The 16,219-nt window shown below is 39.5% G+C and overlaps 1 protein-coding gene across 2 annotated transcripts in view; it reads right to left on the reverse strand.

The window, feature by feature from the left end:
* The window catches only part of LOC122563184, a 39,486-nt gene that overhangs the window by 2,790 nt on the left and 20,477 nt on the right, over positions 1–16,219 (reverse strand). For both annotated transcript variants that reach the window (XM_043716707.1, XM_043716708.1), the window contains exons 2-4: positions 15,754–15,834; positions 12,692–12,870; positions 1,862–2,002 (exon numbers count right to left, since the gene is read on the reverse strand). In XM_043716707.1, coding sequence (XP_043572642.1) covers positions 1,862–2,002; positions 12,692–12,870; positions 15,754–15,834 — 401 coding nt within the window. The remainder of the gene's footprint in view (positions 1–1,861; positions 2,003–12,691; positions 12,871–15,753; positions 15,835–16,219) is intronic.

Consider the following 16,219-nt stretch of genomic DNA (forward strand, 5'->3'; position numbering starts at 1 on the left):
CCTTGCCAACCTTCTGCAAGGACCGTTCCCTCTGTGACACCTTGGCCCACTTTTCCTTCACTTCCATTCACCCCCACAGTCCCATGCCACCTTCCCTGGCAACTGCAGAAGGGTAATACCTGCCTGTTTACTTCCTCCTTCCTCAGTATCCAGGAAACTATTGGAAGCAATTCTGACAGAATAAATCTGCATTTGGAGAGGTGGAGATTTATCAAGGACAATCAGCATGATTTTGGCGAAAAAGGTTGACCAACTTGATTGAATTTTTCGTAGAGGTGACTAGGTGTGTAGATGAAGACATTTCTCTGAAAATTTCCTGTATACCAATCCTGCTATCTCTCCATAACAGTTTGGGGGTCTATAATACACTTAAAGAAATGTGATTTTTTTTATTTTATGGTGTACCCTTACAACCTCACTCTTGAAGAACCTTCTAAGATGTCATCCTTCTTATTGCAGTAATTGACTCCTTGATCAATATTGCAACATCATTTCCTCTTTTACACCCTAACCCTGTCTTGCCTGAAGAATCTATACCCTGGAACATGAACTTCCAGTCCTGATGCTTCCTCAACCATATTTCTGTGAAGCAATGATTGCGTAATGCCATGAGTTATTCAACGTCCTCAACCTGTTTGCCATACTCACTGGACTCCTTGCATTAAAATGAATGCATCTGAAATTTGCCACACTCCCTTGTATTCTCTTACTGTATTGGCTCTGCTTCCCAGATTGGCTTGGTTTTTTTTCTGTACCTGTCTTAGTATCACCTGCTTTTGTACTGCCACTCCATTTCCCATTCCCCTGGCAAACTAGTTTAAACCCACACCAACAGCAATAGCAAACCCTCCCCACAAAATGTTCAGCTGTAACATCAGACGTGTACAAGTCTCACCTTTCCCAAATACAGACTGGGTCATCCAGGAAACTAAAGCCTTCCCTCCTATGCTCCCCTCTTCAACCACACATTCATACACTCTATCTGCCTATTCTTATACTCATAAGCATGTGATTGTAATACAGAGCCTCAAGTCTCTTTTTACCCATATCATTGGCATCAATGTGAACCATGACCTCTGACTTAACCTTCCTCCAACAGAATGCCCTGCAGCTGTTCAGAAATGTCTTGACTCTGGCCTCAGGCAGGCAACACACCAACCTGGAGTCACATCTGCTGCCTCAGAAACACCTTTATTTTCCAAAACGTGTACCTTCCAATCATACTTTATATTTACCAAGCAAAGCAATCTATGATTTACTTTTGTAGACTAAAATTGCATCTGCAATTAGTAAGACACAAATAAAACAAATATTTCCTTCTCTGCCTGTCTATAAAATCTCCATTTTGTGGCTCACATAATGTGCAATAAATAATTCAAGTCTCAAATTGTTTCGAGCTAAATTTGTTGATTCATTGAAGGGAGTGCCTGATGCCATAATTAGTAGATATCTGGTCGATCGTTTTTTAAAGGGAAAATTTGCTTCTGTACCAATTTCTCGTCTCACATTTTAACAAGTTTGCAGCTAGCTGGCGCTTAACAATTGATTTTGTTTAACAGCTCTGTTCGTATTGATAGGTTTACATGCAACTAACACAAGCCCTAAAAAACCATAATATAAAACAAAGCTTTGAGTGAGGCTGACACTCAGCACATGAATCTCCCCTGGGTACACTGACAAGTTAGGAAATTATGAACTTTTCACAAATTGTCTGCCCACACATGCCACACACACTTTTCTGTGCACATATATACTCTTATCAAAAGCAAGACACCCTGACATCAATAGATATGTTCTCTTATAATGATTCCAATTTTATTTTTACAGAATGTCAGTAAAGGTCTGTAGTTTAGACAATTACCAGTCTCTTGCTCTGTGGGCTCCAAGTCTGTTTGTTCATCCGATAGTATGCAGTTAGAATTATTGCAGCAAGAAGCAATCCACAGACAAGTAATGAGATCAACACCTTCGGGGAGCCAGTTTTCGAATGTTCCTTAACAGGCTGGAAAGAAAGAAATATCATTTGTGTGTGATACAACTTGCATGAATTTTCTACAAAGAGTAGCAATGAGCTATCAAAAATTTTCAATTACTAAGTACTAATGGTGGCATTAAGAGACTTTATACATCTATGTTGCAGTAAGTGCCTTGGATATTTAATGCCATAAATGTATCCAAGCACTGTCAAATTTATAACTGTTATTAAAGAAAGACCAAAGGGCTGAATTTGACCAGCCTTCTGGAGACAGGCTGGGAGGTGAGGCAGTTGGTAAAATGACATTGGGAATACGGATGGTAACCTGGTATGATCCTGTTGTCAAAGAATATTTCCAAAGGCAGGAACGGTAGCATCTCAGCCACATGCCGACCAGAGATAAGATTCATATAATCTAAGTAACTGTCCTTTTGATGTCTACTTAATGATTTCACTGGACATTGCAATGATTCACCCATGGGGCGATATGCTTGCCAGCTGGAATGGAAAATCCACAGTGTCCATACCCTCTGAAGGGGAAGGGTGGGTGAGGGTGTGGGGAATTTCCTTTCAGGAGTGGTGTCATGACAACAGCAATCACTATCATGGCTTTGATGATGCCTTTGGAATGTTCAACCTCTAATCACGAGAAGCCACCTGTGTAGTCCTCAGAAGCCTCAGGTTTTGTCCTGCCATCGAGACACACGGTTGGGCAGTAAAGTTTCAATTCGTCAGTGGAGCAAGTGGAAATGGGTGGATACATTGCTACAACAGCAACATTATATATTTAAGTAGTGCCTTTAGCAAGGTGCTTCTCGACAGCTATATGCAACAAAGTTGGACTCCAAGCCACATTAAAGCAGAAGCCTATGCATTGCTCTAAATGACAGGTTTTAAGGAGCAACTTATAAGTAAGGTTGAGATATTTTGGGAGGAAATTCCAGAGCTTTGAGCCAAGACAGCTCAAAACATGGCCGCCAGTAGTGCAGCAATACAAACTGGAGCTTTTCAAGATGGGAGAATTAAGTGAAGAAAGGTATCTTGAAGGTATTTGTGGGGCTAGAGGAAATTACAGAGAAAGGAAGAGTTGAGGCCATGGATGTGTTTGAAAACAAAGTAAAGGAATTTAAAATTGGCTCCAGCTTAGGCAACATTTCACTGTGGTTTAGCAAGCGCAATGATGGGTGAATGGGACTTGTGAAAGGAAGGACGTGGGCAGCAGAATATTTGGTCAGTTCAAGTCAGAGTAGAATGCAGGATGTTGGCAAGAAATGCTTTGAAATAATCAACTCTACAGGTGAGGTAAGGATGGATTATTCAATACCTTAAAAGATGCAGACAGAATGCTGATGATGGAATAGATGGAAAAAGCATACTGAGAAAGCATTTTTGGTTGTTTTTAGACACTTAATTTTACCCAAAGTGAAGTGGTCTGTTAAATTCAAAACTACATTTGACACAACAAAATCTATGTTTCAGACTCTAACTGTTGAATTTGAACAAACTTAAATAACCAATAGATTACCCCACAGACTTCGGTGGTTCAAAAGCTAGTTCAGCACCATCTGCTCATGCCAGTTAGGGATGGGCAACAACGCTCACATCCACTACAAGAAAAAAAAAACCTTTCACAGTTTTAGGGAGTGTTGCTGAACAAAGAGACCTTGGAGTGCAGGTTCATGGCTCCTTGAAAGTAGAGTCGCAGGTAGATAGGATAGTGAAGAAGGCATTTGGTATGCTTTCCTTTATTAGTCAGAGTATTGAGTACAGGAGTTGGGAGGTCATGTTGCGGCTGTACAGGAAATTAGTTAGGCCACTGTTGGACTATTGCGCGCAATTCTGGTCTCCTTCCTATCAGAAAGATGTGAAACTTGAAAGGGTTCAGAAAAGATTTACAACGATGTGCCAGGGTTGGAGGATTTGAGTTGTAAGGAGAGGCTGAACAGGCTGGGGTTGTTTTCCCTGGAGCGTCGGAGGCTGAAAGGTGACCTTATAGAGGTTTATAAAATTATGAGGGGCATGGATAGGATAAATAGACAAAGTCTTTTTCCTTGGGCGGGGGAATCCAGAATTAGATGGCATAGGTTTTCGGTGAGATGGGAAAGATATAAAAGAGAACTAAGGGACAACTTTTTCACACAGAGGGTGGTATGTGTATGGAATGAGCTGCCAAAGGAAGTGGTGGAGGCTGGTACAATTGCAATGTTTAAAAGGCATCTGGATGGGTATCTGAATAGGAAGGGTTTGGAGGGATATGGGCCAGGTGCTGGCAGGTGGGACTAGATTGGGTTGGGATATCTGGTCGACATGGACGGGTTGGACCGAAGGGTCTGTTTCCATGCTGTACATCTCTATGACTCAATGACTCTCGTGCCATGTTCCCCTACATTCAAATAGTGGCAGTACTTTTGAACTGTAGTCAACATATAAACATAGGAAAACACTGAAGATAATTTGTGAACAACATGTTTTGACAAGCTGCAGTGAGATCCATAATCAGAAAGCTATTGTTTGCTGATAGATAAATATTAAATATTACTCTAGGAAACCTTGCTTTTCTTTCAACAGTTACAAGTTATTTTTATGCCATTCTAAGAGAGTAAACAGGATGTCAATGTCACATTTCATTTCAAACTGAACATATCTGACAGTGCATTACTTCCTTGGTACAGCACTGATGTGTCAACCTGGATTATATGCTCAACTTTGACAGAATGGGGTTTGAAACTACAATTTTTTGACTTGGTGGTGAAAGTGTTAGGATTGAGCCAAGGCTGATACCTAATACAACAAATATTGCATGTCTAATGGCAGAAGACTAACAACATAAATGAGTGGCTCCTCAGGAACAGGATTAGGAAAAGCAACAGTCATAAATACTTCAGAAAAACCCTGAGGTGCTTATGAAAATGTCTGTGGTAAATGCACATTCTTGCCAAGTATTTTCAATGAACACACAAGGGAGAGATTAGATCCATATAGTCCCAGCAGTTAGACAAGAATAAAAAATGGTTTCCTTTGCAAATTTACATTAATAGAAGGTTTATTTAAAGTACTACTCACAACCGCTGCTTTAGAATTAGGATTAGAATTAGCTTCATTGTCACATGTATTCACATGACTACAGTGAAACGTTTACAAGTTGCCACATTTGGCTCAATCTTAGGTACAAACATACCTAGGTACAGATTCTTAAGTACAAATTCTAAGGAAAAGTTAGAAAGATAAAGCAATAAAAAGTCCAGCATTAAAGACCTGCAAATATCACTTTGTTTAGTCAGCAATTGAAGAATTTTGCTTTTTGCTGCATTGATTATTTTAAGATTATTGGGCATTCAAGGAATTTTAATCAGTTTCTTTTGTCTGTTCAGTTTAAATCCACTCTACAAAGACAGGATGAACATATTTAATTTTAGCTCTATGCTACCCATCAGGGCATAACCTTTTTAGAGTACAAGATAAGGGACAGAACAGTGAAGAATTTTCGATAGTCATCTATTATTTGCTATCCATTCAGGAGAAGCTACACAAAGTCTGACAGGTCTCAAGAGAACCAAACACTTCGAATGAAACATCTCCTGGATATGAGAAACAGGTGAAAAAATCTGTCACTGGATCTTTTAAAACTGTATAATGTGGTTGGGGAGTGGGTTGGGAAACTTAATGTTAAGAAGTGTTCCTGCAAAAAAAAAGGAGAAACCAATTTTAAAAACTACAAGATAAACTAAAGCAATTTTCTATGAAATTGGCCTTGGATGGTAACATAGAATGAATTGCAGTAAATTTATATTTAAAAAAAACATTTTTAATGAATCTGTTCAGAGATGTTATGACACACCACTGGAGCAGGCATGACTTGAAACAGGCCTCCTGGCTCAGAGATAGAGACATAACCACTGCCTCACAGCAGCTTAAGAAATGAAGTTTCTGTTGGAAGTCAGCAAAATCATCCAGCATGGGGATTGAGCTCATGATTGTGGTACTACTAGTATTATGCTCTAACAGTCTAAACTCAATGCCCAGAGCACAGCTATGTAAATTGTTTTATACAATGGCTGAATATGGCAACAGCATAGTACAGGGAGCAACTTAACTCCTTGTTGAGGCAAAGTATTTCAACTTTGGTCTCTTATTCAAAAAGTTTTTTGTTGAGTTTAAATCATAACAATGGGAAGAGGTATTGTGGTCCAGTTGGTAGCATCCCTGCCTCTCAGTCAGAAGGGTTAAATCCCAGCCCAGAATTTGATGACCAAGTACCAAGAAGGTATGCTGTTAATGTGGCAAAACAGGTAGATGATCAACTTTTGAATATCCCCAACACACACCAATGGAAGCTTTTATTGCACTTCTCCCCAAACCTGATTTGCTGCAAACAAACCTTCAGGACAAAGGCTTTTTTCAGAATAAAATATGGAATAAATTATTTCAGTAATGTCATCACTGCATCCACTACCAACTATGATATCTCTTTTGTCAATAAGTCACTGGAAAAAGTTTTGAGTAATTACAGTTTTTATAGCCAGGTAAAAGTTAGTCAGGAATCATGCAGAGAATGCGACTGCCAAGGGAAAATTTTTGGCACCGAGAATTAATGCAAATCCGAAATTTATTTCAGTTTTGGACTAAAAATGTTGAAATGTCTATGGGAAAACTGCAAGGAATAATAGCAAACCTTACCTCAAACCACTAATGGAAAATGAATTATTTCAGGGAAAATAATGAGAAGCCCAGCAAACAGGATATGATCTGAATATTTTAACCCACATAAATATTTTTACACAGTGGAAACTCTTGTCATTTAGAGTATTTCCTTTACAGATACCCAGTACTTGAAGCATGACAAACTTTGGACATGTGTGCCAAGAGGTTTTACATCGAGGTCAGGATTAATTATCTTTGTATGAGGCTGCAGAACAACAGTCAATTCACAATAGTTGCACTTCAGCTTACTTAAATATTCCTTCAATTTGAATTAATACTCGGATTGCTTTCCCTTAACAAGAATAAATAAAAGTGATCTTTTGTACTTTGGAATAAAGACAACTGTACTTACATTCTTTGCTGTATTCATACAAAAATGTTGAGAACACAAAATATATTCATCAGAAATCATCTAAATATATCACGTCAAATGCAGTCAAACGTTACTCTTCAAATATCTGTATTCCACTAAAATATATAATTGCCATTTGAACTGAAGAATATTATAAATGAAAACTTGTAAGTATGTCCATCTATTTGCAACACACTGATGAGATTGAAGAACACTGAGAAATTCAAAGTTATAAAGACCAAGAACTGGAGGAATACAAGAGGGATTTTATGGATCATACAAAAATGGGAAATATAGCATTGCTTTACATTAAGCATGGACTGCTGACTTAGATTAGATTACTTACAGTGTGGAAACAGGCCCTTCGGCCCAACAAGTCCACACCGACCCACCAAAGCGCACCCACCTAGACCCATTCCCCTACATTTACCCCTGCACCTAACACTACGGGCAATTTAGCTTGGTCAATTCACCTAACCTGCACACCTTGGACTGTGGGAGGAAACCGGAGCACCTGGAGGAAACCCACGCAGACACGGGGAGAATGTGCAAACTCCACACAGTCAGTCGCCTGAGGCGGGAATTGAACCCGGGTCTCTGGCGCTGTGAGGCAGCAGTGCTAACCATTGTGCCACCATGCTGCCCTAGATGGGATGTAAAATCTTGATTTGTTGGCGAATTGCGATTAGAGATAAAGGCAGCAGGGCATTTGCGCTGTATTGGGCCTCATATAGGCCTGTCACAGGTTTGTGCCTCGAATACATTTTCAGGCATTGAATACTTAATTGTGATAAGCCATTTTGTTTAATGAAGTTCTACCTTCAATATAAAGTCAGAGGTGCTTGAGAATCTCTTTGCATGTGGTTCATGTTTGCTTAAAGGTGAATTGCACAAATCAGCTTAGTGCTATTGGGTCTGAGGTCAGCAGTTTCCCTTGTTGAGCTCTCCAGTCCAAGACCAGGGAGCATTCTGGAAGTTTGCCTGGAAACGTGGGCTGGCAAGTATGAATTAGTGGTGGATGGGTGGAGCTTGACCGAGGCATGGAAGAGTAAATGAGAGATCCAAGTGAAGACAGAGAGTGGGGTCCATTCTCAAGAATTAATGGCAATAGAGTTGGGAAGAAACATTTTAGCAGTGATGCAAATCAAGAAACATTTTATATCCCACCTGTACCTGCTGCATTGTTAGCTGATGACAGATTTCACTAACAAAATGCATGGCCCACCATGTGCACACTTTCATTTTTAATTGCAATTAGAGTTATAGAGATGTACAGAATGGAAACAGGACCCTTCAGTCCAACTTGTTCATGCTGACCAGATATCCTAAATTAATTTGGTCCCATTTGCCAGCATTTGTCCCATATCCCTCTCAACTCTTCCTACTCATGTACCCATCCAGATGCCTTTTAAATGTTGTAATTGCCCTAGCCTCCACCACTTCCTCTGGCAGCTCATTCCATAAATGCACCACCCTCTGTGTGAAAAAGTTGCCTCTTAGGTCTCTTTTAAATTGTTCCCCTCTCACTTTAAATCTGTGCCCTCTAGTTTTGGACTTCCACACCTTGAGAAAAAGACCTTGACTATCTACTCTATCCATGCCCCTCAATATTTAATAAACCTCTATAAAGTCATCCCTCAGCGTCCAATGCTCCAGAGAAAATAGCCCCAGGCTATTTAGCCTCTACCTATAGCTCAAACTCTGGCAACGTTCATGTAAAGCTTTTCTGAACTCTTTCAAGTTTCACAACATCTTTCCCATAGCAAGGAGACCAGAATTGCATGCAGTATTCCAAAAGTGGCCATCCAATGCCCTGAACAGCCACAACATGACTTCCCAACTCCTGTACTCAATACCACTGACCAATAAAGGCAAGCACACCAAATGCCTTCCTTACTGCCTTATCTACCTGCAACTCCATTTTCAAGAAACTATGAACCTGCACTTCAAGGTTCCTTTGTTTGTGCATGGGGAATGGAAAAAAGGCGAAAAAGCAAGAGAATGGAAATGTGGGAATGACATGACGGTGATAAAATTCTTCCCATAATAATATTTGATGTTCAAAAGGTTAAAATCAAAATACAGATTTAATTTCACAGATAAAAATTTGATATTGAATGTAAAACAAGCATATTTCCCCTGGTGAAGTTCACAGTGAACTCAAAAACTGGAACAAGATACATTATTAGGGCCACTGATTTGTAGTGATTGCAATAACACATAATTTGACTTCTTTAGTTTTCTCTAACAATGTCAAATATGCTTTCAAGCTGCAGTTACATGGTCGTGTGTGCATTTATACACAAATTATAAATCAATGACCAATACCAATTGCTATTAGCTAAAGTTTATTTTACCTTTTCTGAAAGCGAAAGAATACAAAGGACAGTGTTTCAAACTTGCAGATATAAACCTTTTGTTGTAATTCAGGGGATTCAGGTAGGCATTAGGATTAGTAGCATCAAGAGGGTGATTCTAGGGTTTAGGAGTGATATGGGCATTGGTATGGAAGAGCTGGAAATGGGATTGTGGCCTTGTGATGGATGTGATTCTGCTTGGCAGAATAGGGAAGGGGATAAGAGGATTTGATTAGGAGTGGAGAGAGGTATTAGGGAATGATGAGATTTGTAAATTGATGCGTTAAGTCTTCTGAAGAGAAGTGAGGCCTATGAAAGTGGCGGATGGGCCAAACAGAAATAATATAATGAAAAATATCATGATAAAAGTGCTCCGAATATAAACATATACATATGCATATACAAAGAGGACTTCTAATGAAATTTACACATTGAATATGCTTCTTTAATGCTAGGCATCTTAATACTTAAGTAAAATGATGCAGGAAGAATTTGCATTTTGTGGAAACAAATAAAAACAAGCTGCTGGTGAAACTTAGCAGGTCTGATGAATCTGTGGAGAAAGAAAGACTGAGTTAACATGTTAAATTAGATATGATAGTTCTTTGGAACTTTGGACTCGAAAGATTCACTCTGTTTCTCTCTCCATAGATGCTGCCAGACCTACTGAATATTTATAGAACTTTCTGCTTACATCTTGATATTTTCAAGTTGATTGTGGAACACAATGCATGATTAGTGATTGAACCCTCAGGAAATCAGTATTATTTGGTCATAGATTAGATTAGATTAGATTACTTACAGTATGGAAAAAGGCCCTTCGTCCCAACTAGTCCACACCGACCCTCCGAAGAGCAACCCACCCAGACTCATTCCCCGAGATTTACCCCTTCACCTAACACTAAGGGCAATTTAGCACGGCCAATTCACCTAACCTGCTCATTTATTTTGGACTGTGGGAGGAAACTGGAGCACCCGGAGGAAACCCACGCAGACACGGGGAGAATGTGCAAACTCCACACAGACTGTTGCCTGAGGCGGGAATTGAACCCGGGTCTCTGGTGCTGTGAGGCAGCAGCGCTAACCACTGTGCCACCATGCTGCCCTTCGGTGCTGAAATACATTAAAATCAGCTTTGGACTATATCTAAAGCAACAATGCTTGTTGTGCAAAGATTCTGCTGTAAAACCATCAGACCGCTAAACATTGTGCTACAGTTTTAATTGGCAGAACACCAACTGGGGCACACATCCTCTGCCAAGCTTGTAATAAGAAACCTTTAACCAATTAAAACAAAGAAGAATTCAGCATATTTCAACAAAATGCTAGCAGTCTCGATGAGCTAGTTATACTGCAAAGTTCTATATGATCTTCACAACTCCTTCATGTTTACAAAGCAATTATTTAAGTTTTAAAATGTGTTAATTATATTCCATTTTCTCCTGATTATATTTGGTTTTAAATTCCCCTACAGCAACATTTTATGATATATTCTTAGTGAAGACTTATTCTAGAATCCATATTTGTGTCCTGTTTCTGATGGCCAATGTCATATTCAACATGAGCCCATGTTATTCAATAATGAACTTAAATGTTGTATAGATACTCTTAGCAGTTTAGAAAGCATTTCTAAGCAGCCTGCACAGCTGCCTACCAATTCTTTGAAGCTCACACCTTCAGAAATTGAAAGCCTATCTCTCTTTCACACAACCCAACCACTCAGTCACCATGATGAAACTGATAACACACAGTAAATATTCTGTTAATGTAAGAGAACGTGTTCTACACATAGAAGAACCGGCCTGTTATGTTCTCCTGTAACAGTCCATTACCTACCAGGGTGGCTATTTGTGCTGGTGGAACTAGGTATACTGACTTAATTATGTAAAAGTGCTACAGCTGAAGTTGTTGACATTAGGGGCACTCATTAAAATAACACAGTAGACAGGGACAGAAAGGGGAAATGTTTACAGTCTTTTGGATGGATTGGTGACCAGCTCCTGGACTTTCACAATGAGGGTAATTCATTTTGTTTCAAAATGTGTTTTAAGAGCAAATCATCAATGCCACAGGAAATACTGCTTTTCTGTTGGGAAAGGATGTTAACAATTTACTTCTTGTAAGACATCAGTGGATGCAAATGTTCCATAGATCTATTGTTAGTGTGTGGGAGGTGAGGAAACAGAAGGAGGGAAGCATGCTTCCTGTTTTTGAAGCAAACATATTGAAATCTGAAGCTCATAGCAGAATGTCTGATCCAAGACCTGGTTTAGCAAAGCTGGAAAGGTGCTCTTTAAATTTGTAAGCTTTTAGAAATATAGATTTGTTCAAAACACTATTTCCATCATTAAGCTTCCCACTTCTTATTCTGTTGAATTCTGATATTACATTGCAATTCTTTTAATGCAAATGAATCTTCAGACTATAAATGGAAAATGAAAATAAAGTTTGTACACCATTGTTAGATTTACTTTAATTATATATTGGAATGCAGGTTCATAGCTCCTTGAAAGTAGAGCCGCAAGTAGATAGAAGGTGTTGGTATGGTTTCCTTTATTGGTGAGAGTATTGAGTTCAGGCATTGGGAGGTCTTGTTGCGGCTGTGCAGGACACTGGTTAGGCCACTTTTGGAATATTGCATTCAATTCTAGTCTCCTGCCTATTGGAAGGATGTTGTGAAACTTGAAAGGGTTCAGAAAAGATTTGAAAGGATGTTGTGAAAGTTGGAGGATTTGAACTAAACAGAGATGTTGAATAGGCTAGGGCTGTTTTCCCTGGAGCATTGGAGGTTGAGGGGTGACCTTATAGAGGTTTATAAAATCATGAGGGGCATGGATAGGATAAATAAATAAAGTTTTTTTCTCTGGGGTGGGGGAGTTCAGAACTAGATGGCATAGGTTTAGTGTGACAGGGGAAAAATATAAAGGAGACCTAACAGGCAACTTTTTCACGCAGAGGGTAGTACGTGTATAGAACGAGCTGCCAGAAGAAGTGGTGGAGGCTGGTATAATTGCAACATTTAAAAGGCATCTGGATGGGTACGTGAATAGGAAGGGTTTGGAAGAATATAGGCCGAGTGCTGGCAGGTGGGACTAGATTGGGTTGGGATAACTGGTCTGCATGGACGAGTTGGACGGAAGTGTCTGTTTCTGTGCTATACATCTCTATTACTCTACTTTCTTACAAAAATAGCACACTAGACAGGGACAAAAAGGGAAATATTACTGTTTTAACAATTATTATAGTCTTATTTACAACATAAGATTTTTTCACATTAACAGAATGTTTACAACTTGATCTGTTTACCTGCTTTACTTTTACTGATTCACTTTTCGTAGTGAAAGGAAGTTGATTTGTTGCAGTAGTTTCAGCGTGATCAGGTCTATCTGGTGTCACATTATCATTGACCGGACCATTTGTTATTAATCTGCCAGTTGAATTTTCAGTGGAAGTATTCGGTGCACTTGCATTTGTTGAAGGAACATCTGTGAGCATACAAATATGCTGAATCATTATAAGGCTAAAACTCACCACTTCTCTGGGATTTCCAGTATTCACAGACTACAATTACTATCACAAATCTGATTGAAAATTAAGCATCAGAGAGTTTGAAATCTCAGTTTTGAAATGATGTTTTGTATTAGTATTTTACTCTGGTTGCCTTCTAAGTTAACCTTTCTATTTTTGAAAGTTATGAACTCTCAGGGTATGAATGGTGCCTTGGTGCAAATACTTGCCTGTGTATTGGGTAGCCAGGGACCCGGATTCAATTCCAGCCTCAGCTGACTGGGAAATTCAGGTTTGTAGGAATGAGGTGGGTCTGGGAAGGATGTTCTTTGGAGGGTTGGTGTGGATTCCGAATGGTTTGCTTCCACACTGTACGGATTCTATGAATGAGTTAATGTGCATGTTTGTGTATATGTGTGGACAATGGCAGAGAGACATACACAGAAATGTATGCCCTAGGAGTAGGCCATTGGGCACTTTCAGTCTAATCTGCTATTCAATAAAATCATGACTGTTCAATTTATGGTCTCAATTCCACTTTGCTTTCTGCTCATGTGGCTTTCAACACCCTTTTTTTAAAATTAAAAATCAGAGTACATGTGTTTGTGGTGGAATGTGTGTGTGAGGCTGTATGTGGGAAAAGAGGTGTCTGTGCTTGTGTGAATATCTGCTGTTATGAATATTGAACTTTTCAAGATGAAGATGCTTCAACATGTCTCTTTAACTAAGTTGAGTAGTATGTTCTGCTAAAGAGGAAAGGGGGATACCTAATTAACACCTCAGCTTAGAAGAATGACCATGTAATCATGTTGCCATTAGAGAGAGAATCACAAACAGAAACTTATGGAGGATTCAAGTGACAATTTCAGCACCTTTCAAAGCATCTCACAGAACAAAGGACACTTGGGGAGATGCAGGCAGGGGATGAATTGAAACTTTGCTTGGAGGTTGTAAAAAGTACTGGGAGTATAAATAAAGCTCTTTAAAGAGGAAATAGATTTTAACAGCGCCAATTAAACTGTCTGGGGTGGGGTTGGATATGGCAATCTCTGGAATTCTTGATAATCAGAACTGTTGAGACTGGACAAAGTGAGACAGGTACATTGAGCAGTACCTTGGCTGGTGATATTTTGAAAAAGCTGAAAATGTGTTGCTGGAAAAGCGCAGCAGGTCAGGCAGCATCCAGGGAACAGGAGAATCGACGTTTCGGGCATAAGCCAGGGCTTATGCCCAAAACGTCAATTCTCCTGTTCCCTGGATGCTGCCTGACCTGCTGCGCTTTTCCAGCAACACATTTTCAGCTCTGACCTCCAGCATCTGCAGACCTCACTTTCTCCTCAAAGATATTTTGAAAAAGTCAGACAGATTGAAACTATTACTGAATGACATGGGAAGTTTTGAGGTAGCATTGTGTGGAGAGGCGTCCATCTAACTACTTTCATGCTAACCCTGAGCAGTGGGTGAGAGATAAAAACCAAGAAACGCACTCACAATCCAATCTTTCACTTCCAGTTTATCATCAAAAAAGTCTATGCTGAGGTTTAACACCCTGCAGATATAAAATTAAAGCAGTTCATTCATTTCAAGGAAAGGTTTACCACTGAACTAGATGGCAACATTGACAGACAAGAAGTAAGGAAATAAACATTTCATTTTCCGCTTTGCGACCCTGCAGTCTTCAGTACTTAAGATTGAGTTCAATAATTTAAGGGCCTGAATACCTTCTTCTATGTCCCTGCAGCTTTGGAGGATGAGGAGTGACCTTATAGAAATTTATAAAATGATGAGGGACAGGGATAGGGTGAACAGACAAAATTTCTTCCTCAGGGTAGCGCAGTCCAATACTAGAGAGTATAGGTTTAAGGTGAAAGGGTAAAGATTTAAAAGGGACCTGAGGGACAACATTTTCATGCAAAGGGTGATGTATGTATGGGATGAACTGCCAGAGGAAGTGGTGGAGGTTGATACAATTACAACATTTAAAAGGCATCTGGATGGATATATAAATAGGAAGGGTTTAGAGAGATATGGGTCAAATGTTGGCAAATGGGACTAGGTCAGATTAGGATATCTGGTCAGTGCAGATTAGTTGGACCTCAGGGTCTGTTTCTGTACTGTATAACTCTGTGACTCTATCATTTAAATGTTGCCAGTTCTAAAGAATGGTGACTGGACCCGAAATATTAATTCTGCTTTCTCTCCATAGATGCTGCAGACCTACTAAGTTTCTCGAGCAATTTCTGTTTTTGTTTGTGTAAGGCAGTAAGAATGCGATGGCATCAGAAATTAAACCTGAAGACTTTGGAGCAGATTTACAAATCGGCATGATGGTAGCACAGTGGCTCAGTGGTTAGGACTGCTGCCTCTTACCGCCAGAGATCTGGGTTTGATTCCAACCTTGGGTGAGTGTCTGTGTGGAGTTTGCACATTCTCCCTGTGTCTGTATGGGTTTCTGCTGGGTCCTCCAACAGAGATGTGTAGATTATGTGGGTAAGCCATGGTAAATGTGGGGTTACAGAGATAGGGTGGAGGCTGTATCTGGGTGGCCTGCCCTCCGGAGGGTCAGTGCAGGCTTGATGTAATGAATGGCCTCTTTCTGCACTGTAGTGATTCTATAATTCTAGTACCTGGGCTATGCCATGGTGTCAAAATCAGTAGAAGGGCAGTTCCTATAACATTTAACTAATAATAAGTTGAAAATTTGCCTAGTTGCTTTTTTGGTGACAAAATTACTCTCTATATCTTTAACAATTAATGAGTCATTTAGCTCAGATGGATGGTCTGTAGAACTTTTGAGTTGGTTTAATTGCATTCAAAATATCAATGCAATAAAATACATATGAAGCTGATGTTTACCTCACCTGTTACATTATTGTTCATTGCTTCACTGCTGGTTGGTTGTGTTATTTTGTGTTGTGCTGAACATTGACAATTCCATTGGACTACATTGAAAAAAGAAACATGAAAAATTGGTTAACAAGCTGCCATTAGTTAAGTCATCGCCCTTGGTCTGCTAATTAAACTGAAACTACCTGTGCATTTCACTTTCTTTTCCACAGTGAAAGTCAGCCTTTGATAGGAGCACAAATGGGCAAAACTAATTACAGCGGATAGAAAAACCTGGCTAAAAAATTACAAGTTTTACATTGTGATCAAACTTGAATTTTATTGCCATTACCTCAAATTTGTGGAAAAATGTAAATTCCATCCTTCTTCCTTTCTATGGTGCCTGAAGACTACAAAACATGTCCATGAATCCTCATGTTAGAGGTCCAAGTTGTGAAGCAATACTAGAAAACAACAGGGCTTTCCAACCTTCAGAGGAGA

The sequence above is a fragment of the Chiloscyllium plagiosum genome, chromosome 26, assembly GCF_004010195.1.
Source record: "Chiloscyllium plagiosum isolate BGI_BamShark_2017 chromosome 26, ASM401019v2, whole genome shotgun sequence".
Classification (NCBI taxonomy): domain Eukaryota; kingdom Metazoa; phylum Chordata; class Chondrichthyes; order Orectolobiformes; family Hemiscylliidae; genus Chiloscyllium; species Chiloscyllium plagiosum.